The 13,769-nt window shown below is 42.8% G+C and overlaps 2 protein-coding genes across 2 annotated transcripts; both read left to right on the top strand.

Annotated features, from left to right (window-relative positions):
* Nucleotides 1-738: 738 nt before the first annotated feature.
* fmc1 (formation of mitochondrial complex V assembly factor 1 homolog) lies at nt 739-3,860 on the top strand. Its single transcript, XM_074695758.1, has 2 exons — nt 739-925; nt 2,875-3,860. Exons 1-2 carry the CDS (start codon nt 797-799, stop codon nt 3,076-3,078), a joined length of 333 nt encoding a protein of 110 aa, XP_074551859.1. The 5' UTR covers nt 739-796; the 3' UTR covers nt 3,079-3,860.
* Nucleotides 3,861-4,934: 1,074 nt separating this feature from the next.
* LOC141808977 (heme-binding protein 1-like) lies at nt 4,935-12,586 on the top strand. Its single transcript, XM_074695757.1, has 4 exons — nt 4,935-5,471; nt 9,106-9,244; nt 10,606-10,786; nt 11,213-12,586. Exons 1-4 carry the CDS (start codon nt 5,394-5,396, stop codon nt 11,388-11,390), a joined length of 576 nt encoding a protein of 191 aa, XP_074551858.1. The 5' UTR covers nt 4,935-5,393; the 3' UTR covers nt 11,391-12,586.
* The last annotated feature ends 1,183 nt before the right edge of the window (nt 12,587-13,769 follow it).

Below are 13,769 nucleotides of genomic sequence, written 5' to 3' on the forward strand. Positions count from 1 at the left end.
ATGTTCATGTGTCTTAGAGAGAGGAAATTAATGAAGAAACAGAAGTGTTTGTGGAGGCAGAATGTCACAGTTTGCTTTGTTTGGGTCATTTTGACACAATGGGGGGGGAAAGCTGTTCTCCCAGGTTGTGTAACAAGGTATTTAAACATGTTTTTTGCAGCATCATGTAATTTTGCAACTGGTCACTTTATCTTGCAATGTGAAAACAACACCCCTTCATTTATGCAGACCAGGATAATTTCCACTGCTAACCACAAGATTCTGATAAATAAACCATTAAGTCAATTCATCAAATCTGTTGTTAATGACTTGAACCCTCAAAGAAAACCTACCTGTCGGTCTACCTGACAGACAGGACTGCGGGTTCCTGCTGTTTTTCACGTGTTCTGATAAGAGAAAGAAAAATAGCATAATATTACATGTTAAAACATCAACTTGAACATCAGTTTCTGCATAAGCGTGGACATATTCAGTGACATCTAAACGTTCAAATGAGTTGACGCTACTTTTAGCACTTCAGGTAAACTCCTTCATGCAGTCTCACCGTGTACACCTGTTTCCCTCCTGCTGAGGTCACCCGAGTTCTTCTGTCCGTTTGGAAATGACACAAATTTAAGGTGGAAATGTAAGTCTGACTGTAATAAAAGATAAAATTCTACAATAAATACTCAAGGGAATGACATGTGCGTGGTAATCTGATCAGTATGACACATCGCCCCCACGTGGTGGATGTGCTAATGTGTATGTGCTCGGTGTTCGATTGAGCCTGCCTGCTCAGTCGCAGCAGAGCGCAGAGATGGCAGCGCTAGCATCTCCGTTGCGGATCTGTAGGGGAATCCTGAAAGAATTAAGAGCCATCCATGGATCGGGGTACAGAAAGTCTCTGGCGTACAGCTATGTTATGGACCAGTTCCGTAAGAATAAGGTGAGTTTACCTCTAGATTCGCTTCCGCTAACGTTAGCTCAGTGTGCTAACTAGCATCACAAACGAATGTATGGCTATCGAAAGCTAACCCAAGCTCTTAGTAACGGTTCTGTTTTTTAAAAGAATGTGGAAATATTATTCTATATTTAGACTCGAGAGTGAGTAAACGTGAAACATGACATGCGATAGTGTTTAAAGCCTGCAATGTGAGTTTTAAGGAAGCTGTGAAGCAAGGTGACTGCCGAAGGACATGCTAACACATTAGCCCTCAGCTAAAGAGCTGCAGCAGGTGATAATGATAATATTATTTTAATACACTAATGTATCAAAAAGCATCCTAATACCAAAGTTTTACTTTTAATAACCAGTTTCTTTATTCTTCACTGTTAGCTGGATGACATAAACTCAATATGATTGACACATGTTCTTCATTTGTGTTAAAGCTTAAAACTTGGTCCCCTTTCTGATCTACAAAATTAAACAAGACCTTCAGTAACACTTTTAATAGTTAATATATTTTTTTATGTTTGTAACGGAGATTAACTCACGGTCTTTAGGCTTTTTGAAGCACAGTTTGTTTGTTGGTGAAACCTGACAACATAAATGATACGAAGGGTTAACAATATTTTTTGAAAGTCTTACTCTGAAAACTTTTCTCTATGGTAGATTTGGGTTGGGAACTGGGTCATTATAGTTTAAATGCTGTGTTTTATTTATTTATTTTATTTTTCAGTGTTTTTTTTTTTTGTTTTACTTAAATCCAGATAACGTCTCAGGTGTGATGCTAAAGCTTCAAACGCAGAGAAAGAAATCTGTCGGCTCTTGTGGCATGTAAAGTGTATAACTAAAGTCCCGCGTAATGACATTATGCACTGTTTCTTATCCAATGGTATGTATAGCTGTTTTTAATCCAGTCTTCAATAAATAAAAGGTGAGAAGTCTGCGTTCACTTGCTGAAATCTGTCTGTATTTGTGTACGATATACAAGAACATATGAGTGTGCATATGTGCTTGGATGCAACAGAAAGCAGGAGAGACAGTTGGTTGAGCTGTACCTGTATGCTTAATCCAAATCTGTTCAACTGTAGATTATTTTAGATTTGTTAAAGGGACAAGCAGATTTTGTAAATAAAAAGCACAGCGGTTTTGTTCACTTACAGTGCACTGACAGCGGGACTGAGGAAGACACTACTGCTATGACTATGATGTGTGATGGTGTATTTTCTAACTGTGATAAAGAGCTGATTTGATTAGTCAAATAAAGAAAAATGTTTAAGATTGCTGGACAAGTATTTTCTCAGTATGGGAGAGTGTAAAGTCGTAAACTCTTGTGACTTCATTTGTGTCAAAATCTGAGCTTTCATCTGTTATTTTATGCCCTCATCTCCACCTAAGTGCTTGCTGTTTGTCTCACTACACAGTAGAGCTGCCAGTTCAGATGAAGGCTGGGGATTGTTGGGCATATATGCTTAAAGCTGGGATTGTTCATGCTTCAGAGCACATGGCTCACCAGGGTGGTTGAATGCATGTGCACTCACTGAAGCACAACAGCTAGAAGCAACTCCTGCTTGTCAGTGTGAGTCTGTCCCAGCTCTGAACCTGCCCAGAGGCATGATAATGTATACGTCAAAGTCTATAGGGGCTGGACCCAATGCTCAGTGTCCGTGTGGCTGTTCCGCTTGATGAGGAGAAATAATTTCCTCATATAAAAGCCTGACATCCCTGCACATTTGTTTATGTTGTAGTCAGTAAGTGGAGGACTGTGTTCCCCACCAGCAGCACCTGCAGGCTTCTCTTTACTAATCTTAACTTTATGTGATTTCCTCTCTGCCCTGATTGAGTTTACCAACAGAATAAAAAGATAAAAGCTTGATTTGTTTTCTGGTGTTATCTAATCATGTAAATTTGTGATTCATCATCTGATTTTCTCTTCTTTTTCCTCTTCACAGGTAACAGGAGAGAGGTACTGTCGTGCCCAGCAGGAGGCTCACCATGACGCAGACTCCTACCTGTGTTTGCTGTCCTCCACCAGGAACCACATGATTCTGCACAACCTTTACCACGGCAAGGGAGAACGCAGCCCGGAGGAGGTGGCTGGTCTGGTGGGGCTCAGATTGCCCACACAGCCGGGAGGTAAAGGCTGGGAGAAGTGAGGATGTAGGAGGGTGCAACATCCGAGGAGAGTGTTGACTGTGTTTAGAGCTGACTTTTCGATGGCTGATCCATCTCGTCCTGAATGCACACGTCTGAATACGTGGCTGAAGTCTGGAGCTGGAGGTTTCAACATCATGGACTGCTTTGAGGAAACTGTGTCTGTTGTTTTTCTGTGAAGAGTCAAAGGGAATAAACATGATGAGAATGTGATCTGAGAAGCATATGTGAAATAATGATGATATTCTGTAAACATAACGTAGCCTGCAGCATTTCCACACTGTTCTCTGCAGAGAAATGAAAGGGACTGTGAGGTCACTTCATTTTGATCCATCTGTCTGACTAAAATCTGAGTTTCTGTTCAACTATTGGGGGGAATTCTGTAGTTATTTATTTGAGATATACATCAATCTTTAGTCTACCGCATATAATCTGATTGTTTATCAATCCTCTGATGCATCTACATGAAAGATGATGCATACACATGCCCTGACAGAAGAGAAGGGGGGTGACTGCCCTGCAGGAGCCAGAGTTGATTCAACATGAAGACAGTTGAGAGTACTGCCTTTAGATGACTGATGTCTAACTGAAGCTTTCCTATGTTTGTTGAGATGGAGACAACACACATTACACTTTTATTATTAAGATATTGATAAAATAAGTAAAGATCTAAATAAAACAACCTAAACCAATCAGAGAAAATGAATTAAATAATTTGCACAGAAATGTATCAGCTCAGGGCTTCCATAAATATTAAATTGACATCCCGAAGTTAAAAATTTCCAGTATTCTTTTTGATTCTTTGCAGTTTTTCCCACTACACTTTGCCACAGTTGCACTCTTCCCTTCAGCTTCCTCTTTTTTTGACCAAAAGCTTGTTTCCAGTTCACAACCTCTCTCCTGTTTTATTAGCTTCTTTTTGGACCACATTTAACCTCAGACACTGAACAGCTAAGCTGCTGCTGTGTATCTGTGTCTGTAGGGTAGGTTTTGAGGCAGCGTGAGGCTGCACACAGAGGTAAACACAGGCCAGAGGGATGCTGTCTGCGTGCTCCAGCAGCAGACACTGTGGCATTATGTAAGGGAAAGAGGAAAAGTTCTACAAAACAACAGTGTGTGCGAGACAGAGGGCAGGAGGAGCAGAGGAGAACAGAGACACTCACAGGGAACATGGATGTTATGGAGTCAAAATTTATATTCATGCTGTGAGTGAGGTGCAGTGAAAACTGAGACGGAGTCATGTCTGTCCTCTCCCTCCGTGTGAAGCTCTTTAACACTGCATCTGCTCTCCTGGCCCCCTGATCATATCCTACCCCTTCTCCCTTTTTCCTTTTTTCCTCCTAAAATCCTCTCCTCCTGCCTCCTTTACTCCTCAGCGCTGACTAACACTGCCCTCAGTGTGAATTTAAATAGACTAAGCCCAAAGCAAACAATTCACAGTGACACAGGGAGGAAGACGTGCACCCATGCTGCGGCCCCAAACTCTGTCTCTCTCTTACACACACACACACACACTCACACACACACACACACACACACACAGAGATACACAGTTAGCCGGGGAAAGAAAGTCCAATGCAAACTGACAAACCAACGGCTTGTGTCAAAGTGTGTACAGCACAGAGAGCAGGATGTAAATGTGCCTCTCTGTTTTCTGCATCGTGGAGCAGGCAGCCCTGACAAACAAAGAGAGGGAACCTGAACAAAAGCTGCGTGCCTCCGAAGGTTACACCAAGTGGAGAGTTCAGATGAAAACTGTGACCTTCTATTGACCATGGGGCAGATTATTCCAGGGATTAGTCATGCAACTTCATAGATTTTTAATGTCAGCGTAACCTGAACTCATGTGGGGGTAATAAAGCGTGGGGAAAGAGCCCTGTCCTGTCAGCCCGATGCCCCACTTCCTGTGAACTTAAATGTGAGTGAAAGGTGGTGACATAAGTGTGCATCCAGCTGCTGTGAAGGAAAGCTCGGAGGAGGAGGAGGGCGGAGACTCTTCAGCCTTCAGAGTGGAGGCTGATTCGTTCATCCTGTAGTTCGGCAAAGGGGCGAGGAGTCAGCACCTCCAACCTCTGTCTCCAGCAGAAAGACGCGCCTGCTCTGGAGCTCTCTGGAACTCGGCGCGTATTTTGCGCGTAAAGGCGTCCCGGGTTGTGCCAGAAGTTGCCAATCGTTCATCGAGGTTGCTAAAAGAGTTGAACAACCTCATAAAGAAGGCTCGGAGAGAAAGTTGTTCTATTGAAGCAGATATAGGAGGACAGGAAGGACGAAGAAGAAACCAAAGGAGCGGAGAGAGAAGAGGTGACCTGGCCGAAGCATGTTTGGCATGATCAAAAACTCCCTCTTTGGGGCCACAGAGGAGACAGAGTACAAACTGCTCAGCAGTGAGACAAAGGTAAGCGGCCAAGGCTTCTTCTCTTTGGTGTTTTATCTTCTTTTAATTGTTTCTAATGACCTCTCTACACGGTTTTACGCGCGTGCAGCGATGATTACGCGCGGTGTTGTAAAGGTGTTTGCAGGTTTATTTAACCCTGATCTTAGCATTAACTTAGATATAAAGGTGGGTTTGTTAAGATGGTCACTGCTTTGCTGTTTTCCTCCTGCTGTTATCTGCCCCAGTGTAACCTTGACTGACAGCCCGCCACTTAATTACTTGTGACCTATAAGGATGCCCGCTGAGGCTCAGTGTGAGGCCGAGGGGCCAATCAGCCAGCGGTCCTCTGCCAATCAACAAGCAGCCCTGATTAAAGATGGTGATGCTGAGGTCTTTGTTACCTTAAAAACAGCTGTACACACACGCTAGAGTGAAGGTATTTGTTCCGGATTTATTGATGTGCGCAGTGCACAGAGCGCTTCCTGCCATCATGACACCGTAGATGCATGTGTGTGAAGAAAAACAGCTTCCTGTGCGTCTACATGAAACCACAGAGGTCAAGCTGACCTGGAGGAAGATGCGGATCAGTTTGAGGCTGACCCAGGAGCTCACATGTGCTCTGATACTGGGACTAACGTGAGGAGAGCAGTGACTTAGTGCACAGACGTCACAGGGGGAAAGGGCATGCCCTCTCCACACAGGCCCCTCCCTCATCCATCCTCTGGTTCTGCTGAAGTATAAATATGTTTGACAGAGTTAAAGGATGAACATTTATTAAACTAAACACAGTGATGGCTGCTGGAAGCTGAAGCTGTGCCAAACAGCTGCTGCTAGTGTCTTCCCTCTGTGCTGCTGCCCTGACAATGCCCTGCTGCAAAGCTGCCATGTGATGTCACATTTGGTTTGTTTTGACTGTGGCTTTTGTGTTTATCTTTGGGCAGCAGCTCACATTTAACAGACTGAGTGAGACAATGAGGATTTACAGCCCGACAGAGCAGAATCCAAAGAACCCAAACAAACAACACATCCACATCTACTTATCTACTCTTTTTCTGCACTGTGGCAGTGTCTTTTTCTGGAAGTAAAATTCAAAGGAAAGTTGCCTGAATAAGCTGCATGCGTAAATATCTAAGTTTTAATAATGTCCTGTAGAAATGCGTTCAGTCTAACTCCAATGTTTTGCTGCAGAAATCATAAAGAAAATGTTAACGTATGTTCAAATCTGCTGGAAAATTGGCCAAAAATCTACAATTTGTGACCAATCACTGACTTTACTCATCCTAAAGCAGTGTGTTGTCTCATTTCTGTTCACTAAACCACCTTTAAAGGTCAGAGCTCAGGCTTCAGCAAATCTCTGACTGACCCGTCTAAATGTCAGGTACTGAAACCAGAGCTTGTCACCCGATCCGTGGAGAGCTAACCTGAATCTGACACCTTACACTGTTAATTAAAACGGACACACAATACAGAGGGACTGTCTGGCAGGACACACACACACACACACACAGATTTACAGCAGCTTAGAGGTGCAGTTCAATGAGAAGTTTGCAGGCGAATATCTGGAAATAAAGCAACAATTTAAGGAGTATTTATGATACCTCCTGTGTTCAGGCACACAGTAATTATAAATGTGTAAGCTGGCAGCAGCTAAACACACACACACACACACACACACACACACACATGCTAAAGACAAATTAATTGCACCACTTAAGTGAAGCCGGGCTTTGCTTTCTGTTTTTTCTCCAGCAAACAATGTTAATGACGGTCTCAGTGACAGGCCGTACGGAGCAGCAGCGTGGGTTCCTGTCACCATGAGAGCTTCATAATAACACGCTGCTTTGTTAGATTTGGGCTTTCTGGGGGTTGCACCAAGAGGGGGAGGATGTTCTGACATTTAAAAATATATATATTCAAGGAGGAGACTGTAGACCTTATGAAACAGGGGTGGAGTCTCAGTGAGGTCATTGGGTCCTGAAGGACTTCAACGAACCTTAGAGCTACAGCTCGCCCACCTGTCAACCAAACTAGCTCCACCCCTAATCACGCCTAATTATGCATTACACTCAGCTTTCAGATATTCAGGACAGGTGGGTTTTAAAAAGTCGCGTGTATTCAGCTGATTCCAGGGTTAAGGTCAGTAAATATTTCAGAGTCAGCTGTTAAAAAAGAGCATTCAACATCAGCTCAATTGTTTGTTTGGGAGACAGCCTCAAGTGGACACTTGTAGAACTGCAGTTTCTTGCACTCCTGTCTCAGTTTTTCAGTTCTTATTACCTTAAGGTATCAAAACACCAACATTAATGAAACAAGAATGCATGAGAAGATGCAGAAGAGACTATGATTAACAAGGGGTTGATAATCATCATTAATGCTTTAGCTGCACTCTATTTTGTCCCTTTCAGGACACCATAAGTAAGCCCCTGCAACATTTTCCAGCCTTCATGAGAAAAAAAAAACAAAACAAAACACAACAATGCTTCTAAACAGGCCTTAAAAAATTTAAACAGCTTTGTTATAACATTTTGAAGGAGAATAAAGGTTTTTCCAGAAACTTTTTTCTTTGAGTGTCCTTAAAACACTTTATGGCAGCTTCTTACAAACTGATGCCGCATAATATGTGGCGACAAAGACCAAAAGTCACACATTAACACACAGGGAGGGGACGCTTTGTTTTACACTTTAAGTCTGAGTTGCCCTAAAAGGACATAAAACACTCCTTCAGCTTCAAGACGATACAAACATGAGCAGGTACAGAGGAAATTATGCCCTTATTGTTATTTGTGCAGCTGGTCCCATTTAGAAAACATAATGTTGTCAGCAAAAGGAGAAACTGTACAGCAGCCTCCAGCAGATCTGTGCTCGGCAGGATGAGTGAAACAGACAAATAACATCGCTAAGTTTGATTACAAAGAGTAAAAACCTTTAGATTCACACACAAAGCTGAATCCTGAAAAAAAACGTTCTGTTTTTCAAACGTGAATCACAGTCTCTGCAATCGCTGAGCAGATTCCCTCACAGCCTCTAAAGAAATCTCTGCACAGCTGACCCACTCTGCTCCACATTAGCACCACTTTATCATGTTTAATGCAAAACTGTTGCATCATGTCAACACTGCTGTGTGTCCGAGGGTTGGGGCGAGCTGTGTGTGTGTGTGTGTGTGTGTGTGTGTGTGTGTGTGTGTGTGTGTGTGTGTGTGTGTGTGTGTGTGTGTGTGTGTGTGTGTGTGTGTCACTGTAGTTATGTAAGAGCGTCCATCTCTTGGCCATTATTTTCTGTAGGCTGACTGCACACAGCAGCACAGAAGAAGAAATTAAATCAGATCAGTGTAAATAGGCTTCATCTGCATCTTATTATTTGGCTGCCCACATCAGTTTCACATAAACACACACACACACACATAAACTCCCAGAGTGTAAACCCCGCCGGCTGAAGGGTTTTGTCCCTGGGGAGCAGAAAGTCAACATCAGTGTGTGAGAGGTGAATCATATCTGAGCTTCACATCTCTGCACCCATCTCTTCCTTAGGATGAGAGGAAACACTTTGAGAGTGTATGGGTGAATAAAAGCTGTGTCTGCGTTTGTGCATGTCACGATGTGTAGCTCTGTTTGGCCTGCTGATGCCTGAGCCCCCCTCATCCCTCTCCTTCCCCCAGGACGGTGTCAGCTTCGAGGTGCGGAGGTACGATGCTGCCAAATATGTTGCGGTCTCCTCTGAGGGGAGAACCTTTGACCAAGTGTCAGGAGAGCTTGTGAGGAAGCTGCTCATGTACATCGGAGGGAGCAACGAGCAAGGTGAGCCAATCAGAGGGAAGCTTCTTGCTGCTCTCAGGTCAGACTTTCTCTGTTTACACCCTGAAGAGTATCTGTTTGTAGTTCTGCTGCTTGAGTTTCCTGTCGACATAATGTTTTGTCCTCATGGCAGTTACAAAAGCAGGATTAATACAAAGATTTCCTGTTGAAGTTTTGTTTTAGAGGCAGAAACTCTCTAACCAGAGCTTTGTTCACTTTAGAGCTAAATGTCCATAAACAGGATTTCCTTTCATTCATTAACTTTAAAAACAAACTAGACACAACCTCACCACAGAGGCTGATGGTGCTCATGGGAAATGTAGTCTTCATCCGGAAAAAACAGTGCTGGCTTTGTTCAGAGGGGGCGCTAGAATCAGCACAGAAGAAGAACTCCCACAGAGCCTTTAAAAGACAGCAGAATAAATTGTTTTACCAAGAGAACACTTTCTCTGCATGTACAGCACAAATAAGCAAAGAGAAAAGGACCACAGGGGGGCGCTAAAAATAACACAAATCAAAAGTTACCCACAAGAGCAACAAAGAGTTAAATAAAAGGTGTTGTTGGCTACGAAGCACATGTGTGCTGATACAAGACCAAAAAAAGCTGTGTGCAAATCTGTGCAGAGACAATCATTGCTGCGTGTCCATACACACAGATTACAAAGTTATACTCATGGAACTGTAATCCATGTGTATGATTTGCTGGTTTTCACGGCTCTTTTGACCCCTGGTAACTTTTATTGAGGGGAAACTGACTTAAGCAATCTGGACAATCAAGTCTGTTTTATAACCTGCAATTAAACTACAGGCAACTCATTATGAAAAATACAGTGCTTTGTTTCACTGTGAATAATAACAGCCTTTTTTATTTTTTGTGTTTCCATGTCAGCCTCAGTGGTCGTGGCTCAGTGCTGGCTTTAAATTTTAAAGCTCAGAAGCCTTGTTTTGCTCCTTGGATGATACTTAATTAAGAGGCAGGTCCCTCATCGGGTGCTCTAAAGAGATATAATAAAAACCAAAGATGGCACTGACATATGTTTCATTTTTAAGCACATCCTGATCTGCAGCAGACAGCCTGATGATGCTGAAAAATGTGCAGATGCTTGTGCTGTCTGAGGTCATGATTCCTCCTCGTTCTGTCTGAAAAACAAACCCTGAGGCAAACATAAATGCAATCTGCAAACTGGGCCTGAGTGCAGAAACAGGGTTTAATTTGTTTTCTATTAATAGGAGGCTTCGCTAATGGGAGGGTTAGCAGAGACTGGAGGAGGAGGAGGATGACTGTTATCAGTCTCATGATCATGATCTGATGCTTTTAAATTTGGTTTCATGTGTTCACTTTTTAAACTGGACCTCCTCTGCAGGTGAAGCTATGGGGACAGCAGCGCCTCTCATCATCAACGTGTACCCCAGGAACGATGGCGTCCTGTCTCGCCGTTTGATAGCTGGCATCCGTATTCCCACCCAGTACCAGCAAAGTCCCCCAACTCCAACTGACGAGGCCATCCGGATCGAGGAGCGGCCCGGCATGACGGTCTATGCTCTGTAGGTGTCAGTCAAAAGCTGGTGTGCATGGAGGAACAGGAGGCTGTGCGTGTAGCAGAGTATCATTCGTGTGTTCATGTCTCTCCATGAGTCTCCCTCAGCTCTGGTTACCATTTGGTTGACATTACCCCACCTGACCCAAAGCTCCAACAGCTCTTCTATTTTTGGAGGCCTGAGTTATCATGTGAAGTTACCTGGAGGGTGTTTTGGTCGAGCCGGGCCTCAGGCAGCTTAACTTGACCTTACTGTGAATGTGCTTTGAATACCACTGTGCATGTGCGCCCTCCTTTAGCTCCCTGCTTCATTCAGAGACAGCAACAGCAGTGATACGTCCCCACAATCAAACAGCTGAAACTGATAAAATCATCAAGCTTGTTTTAATGTGTCAGCTGTTTTTTTTAAGTCTCTGTTTGTGTCTGTTCTCAGGCAGTTTGGAGGTTTTGCCGGGGAAAGTGAGTACAGGGCCGAGGCTCTGCGTTTGACTCGTACGCTTGGAGAGACAGCTCCTTTTCAACGTAAGCAGTACTTCTGCTGCAGCTACGACCCGCCACTGAAGCCTTACGGACGCCGCAACGAGGTTTGGTTTCTACAGGAGGAGCCGTAGAGACCAACCATCCATCATGGTGAAACTTTATCCACCTTTCAGTTCTGACCGTCCTGTAGCTCCAACAGTTCTCTTACAGGTGGAGAGTTATTGACCTTTGAACTCAAACAGACAGCTAGAGATTACCCACGTTGCCTTTACTCGTCTCATCCCCAGAGTCTGGTCACTCAGATAAAAGTGATTGGATTAAAAGATTCTGATCAAAAGATGGCTTAAAAAAGTTAACAAAATTGGATTACATTAAATAAAATGTACTTCTTTATCTCAGTAGAACATCCTGTTTGTGTTGATAAAAACAAATAATTAAAATACTGAGATCCAATAAATCAAAATAAATTACTACAAAAAAACTTAAAATTAAGTATTTCAATTTAATTGAGATAAAACATTTTAGTATTAAATTGAATTTAAATATTAATTTATTTAACACAAAAAAATAAAATAATATTATTTATCATTTGTTTATATTTAATAAATAGATATGAAATAAAAGTAAATTATATTATTCATTTAATTAAATTAAAAATTATAACTTAGAGTGAGATTATTTAAAACAGCTGGAAGGATGTTAAGTTGGTGTTGATTTAAACACCCGGTGTGGTCAAAGTACACACAACTTTTTACTGCAATGGCAATCGAGATTCGGATATTTTTAATAGTTTTAATCTGGACCAGGGTGAACCAGTCCACTTTTTGTCTTAGATCTTGTTTTCCTGATCCCGTATTTAAAAAAAGGATTTGTAAATCTGGATCACTTCTTTTCAGATTAAACCTTTTTTTTAAACCAGGCTCTGTCACAATAACAGCATCTACACTGAGGTTAGCTATAAAAGCAATGTGCATGGCCACATGGGCAGATTTCACTTGAAACAGTTTATAGCACAGTAACAGAGTTCACAGCTCAGAGAAAACAGATCCTGAACCAGCTCCGGATCAGCTGTTAAAGGGTGATTTGACCAATCATACGTCTTTAGCGGTGTTGTAGTTTTGCAAGAGTTTGGAGTTCAAACCTCCTAGCAATAATAAGGACTTGGACCTGACTTTGACTTGAACAATAGGAACAAAGACTGGACTTGGACTCACAGTTTGTCCATCTGTTTTTCAGTTGTAAATTATTGCGTCCCTGTAAGAACACACATTAGGGCTGAGGATGTTTTAACAGGTTAAAGTGACACCGACACTTCAGAAACATGGCATTAAGCTAGGGTGACCATATTTTGATTTCCAAAAAAGAGGACAACGGCACTGGCCTCGAGGCACAATATATATATATATATATATATATATATATATATTGTTTAAAAAATTGATATTTTTTACTACATAACTACAAAAAAGTACCGAAAATTTGTACCGTTGAGTACCGGTACCGATTGCCAGGTACCGGGCATTGGTACCATATCGTTTCAAATGTGAAAGGTACCCATCCCTAATAACACCATGGACAATGGCCTCAGTCTTGGTGCGAGCACTACTAAACTTTTTAGCAATGTCAGAGTCAGGAAATGTCTTTTTTAGCAAGGCACTGGTGCAATCCGTGGACCTGTAGCTGTTGAGGTGTTTTACAATATGAAATGCCATTGCACCCTCCACTGCATTTACAGCAACCTCTGTTTGCCCAGGTCTAACAAAGATCTCAGTCAACTTTGCAGAAGAACTCTCACCTCACACAGCTTTTTTATGTTTTTCGGTGTCCATGTGAGCTTTGAGATCTCCAGCACCTTTATTGGACACTGAGACATATGTGCCAGCTTTGCACACGGTACACTCCGCATCCCACTTGTCCCGAACGGAACGGTATGTCGGAATTTTTTTTTTGCAGTTCATCTGTGAAGCTGCACTTATGCTTAGGCGTCTTCCGTGCAATACAGCTCCGCTGTCTAAACAGCCCCCTGTCTTCTCCGCTCTCCGTCTATGTCTCTCTCTCTCTCTCTCTCTCTCACCTTCTCTCTGACCCTCTCACTCTCTATGTGTGTGTGCACGCGCAGAGCAGACCTGCCCACAAGGCAGCCTCTCGGTAAGTGATGCGCATCATAGTATTGTTTGCAAGCGCCTGTCAATTTACGGACGTGCGTAATGGTCCTATGAAAATCAGTGAACACCGGACATTTTCGTGAATTTATTAAACCCGTCTGGACACCCCGGACAGGACGTAAAAAGTGGACATGTCCGGGCAAAAGAGGACGCTTGGTCACCCTAATTAAGCACACTTCCTTCCCCCTGAGAGAGGAGCTGGACAGAAACAGGAGTAGAGCCATTAAGTAGATTTAGTCTTTATCAATGAATCAGTGGAACGCTGTGGTTGGATATTAGCTAGCTTTACGTGTCGTGAACTCATGGTTCCACGTGGATCTGTTTGTGTGTGGTGAATATTTTGTG

Source organism: Halichoeres trimaculatus, unplaced genomic scaffold (assembly GCF_033239565.1).
Source record: "Halichoeres trimaculatus isolate MK-OKI-2021-1 unplaced genomic scaffold, fHalTri1.1 fHalTri1_scaffold_20, whole genome shotgun sequence".
NCBI lineage: Eukaryota > Metazoa > Chordata > Actinopteri > Labriformes > Labridae > Halichoeres > Halichoeres trimaculatus.

What these genes read in the sequence shown, in the direction of transcription:
- LOC141808977 (XM_074695757.1), top strand. Translation starts at nt 5,394, where the DNA reads ATGTTTGGCATGATCAAAAACTCCCTCTTTGGGGCCACAGAGGAGACA. An exon ending in CGGAGGGAGCAACGAGCAAG is followed by an intron (nt 9,245 to 10,605) that starts GTGAGCCAATCA and finishes CCTCCTCTGCAG; the next exon opens with GTGAAGCTATGGGGACAGCA. An exon ending in GGCATGACGGTCTATGCTCT is followed by an intron (nt 10,787 to 11,212) that starts GTAGGTGTCAGT and finishes GTCTGTTCTCAG; the next exon opens with GCAGTTTGGAGGTTTTGCCG.
- fmc1 (XM_074695758.1), top strand. Translation starts at nt 797, where the DNA reads ATGGCAGCGCTAGCATCTCCGTTGCGGATCTGTAGGGGAATCCTGAAA. An exon ending in ACCAGTTCCGTAAGAATAAG is followed by an intron (nt 926 to 2,874) that starts GTGAGTTTACCT and finishes TCCTCTTCACAG; the next exon opens with GTAACAGGAGAGAGGTACTG.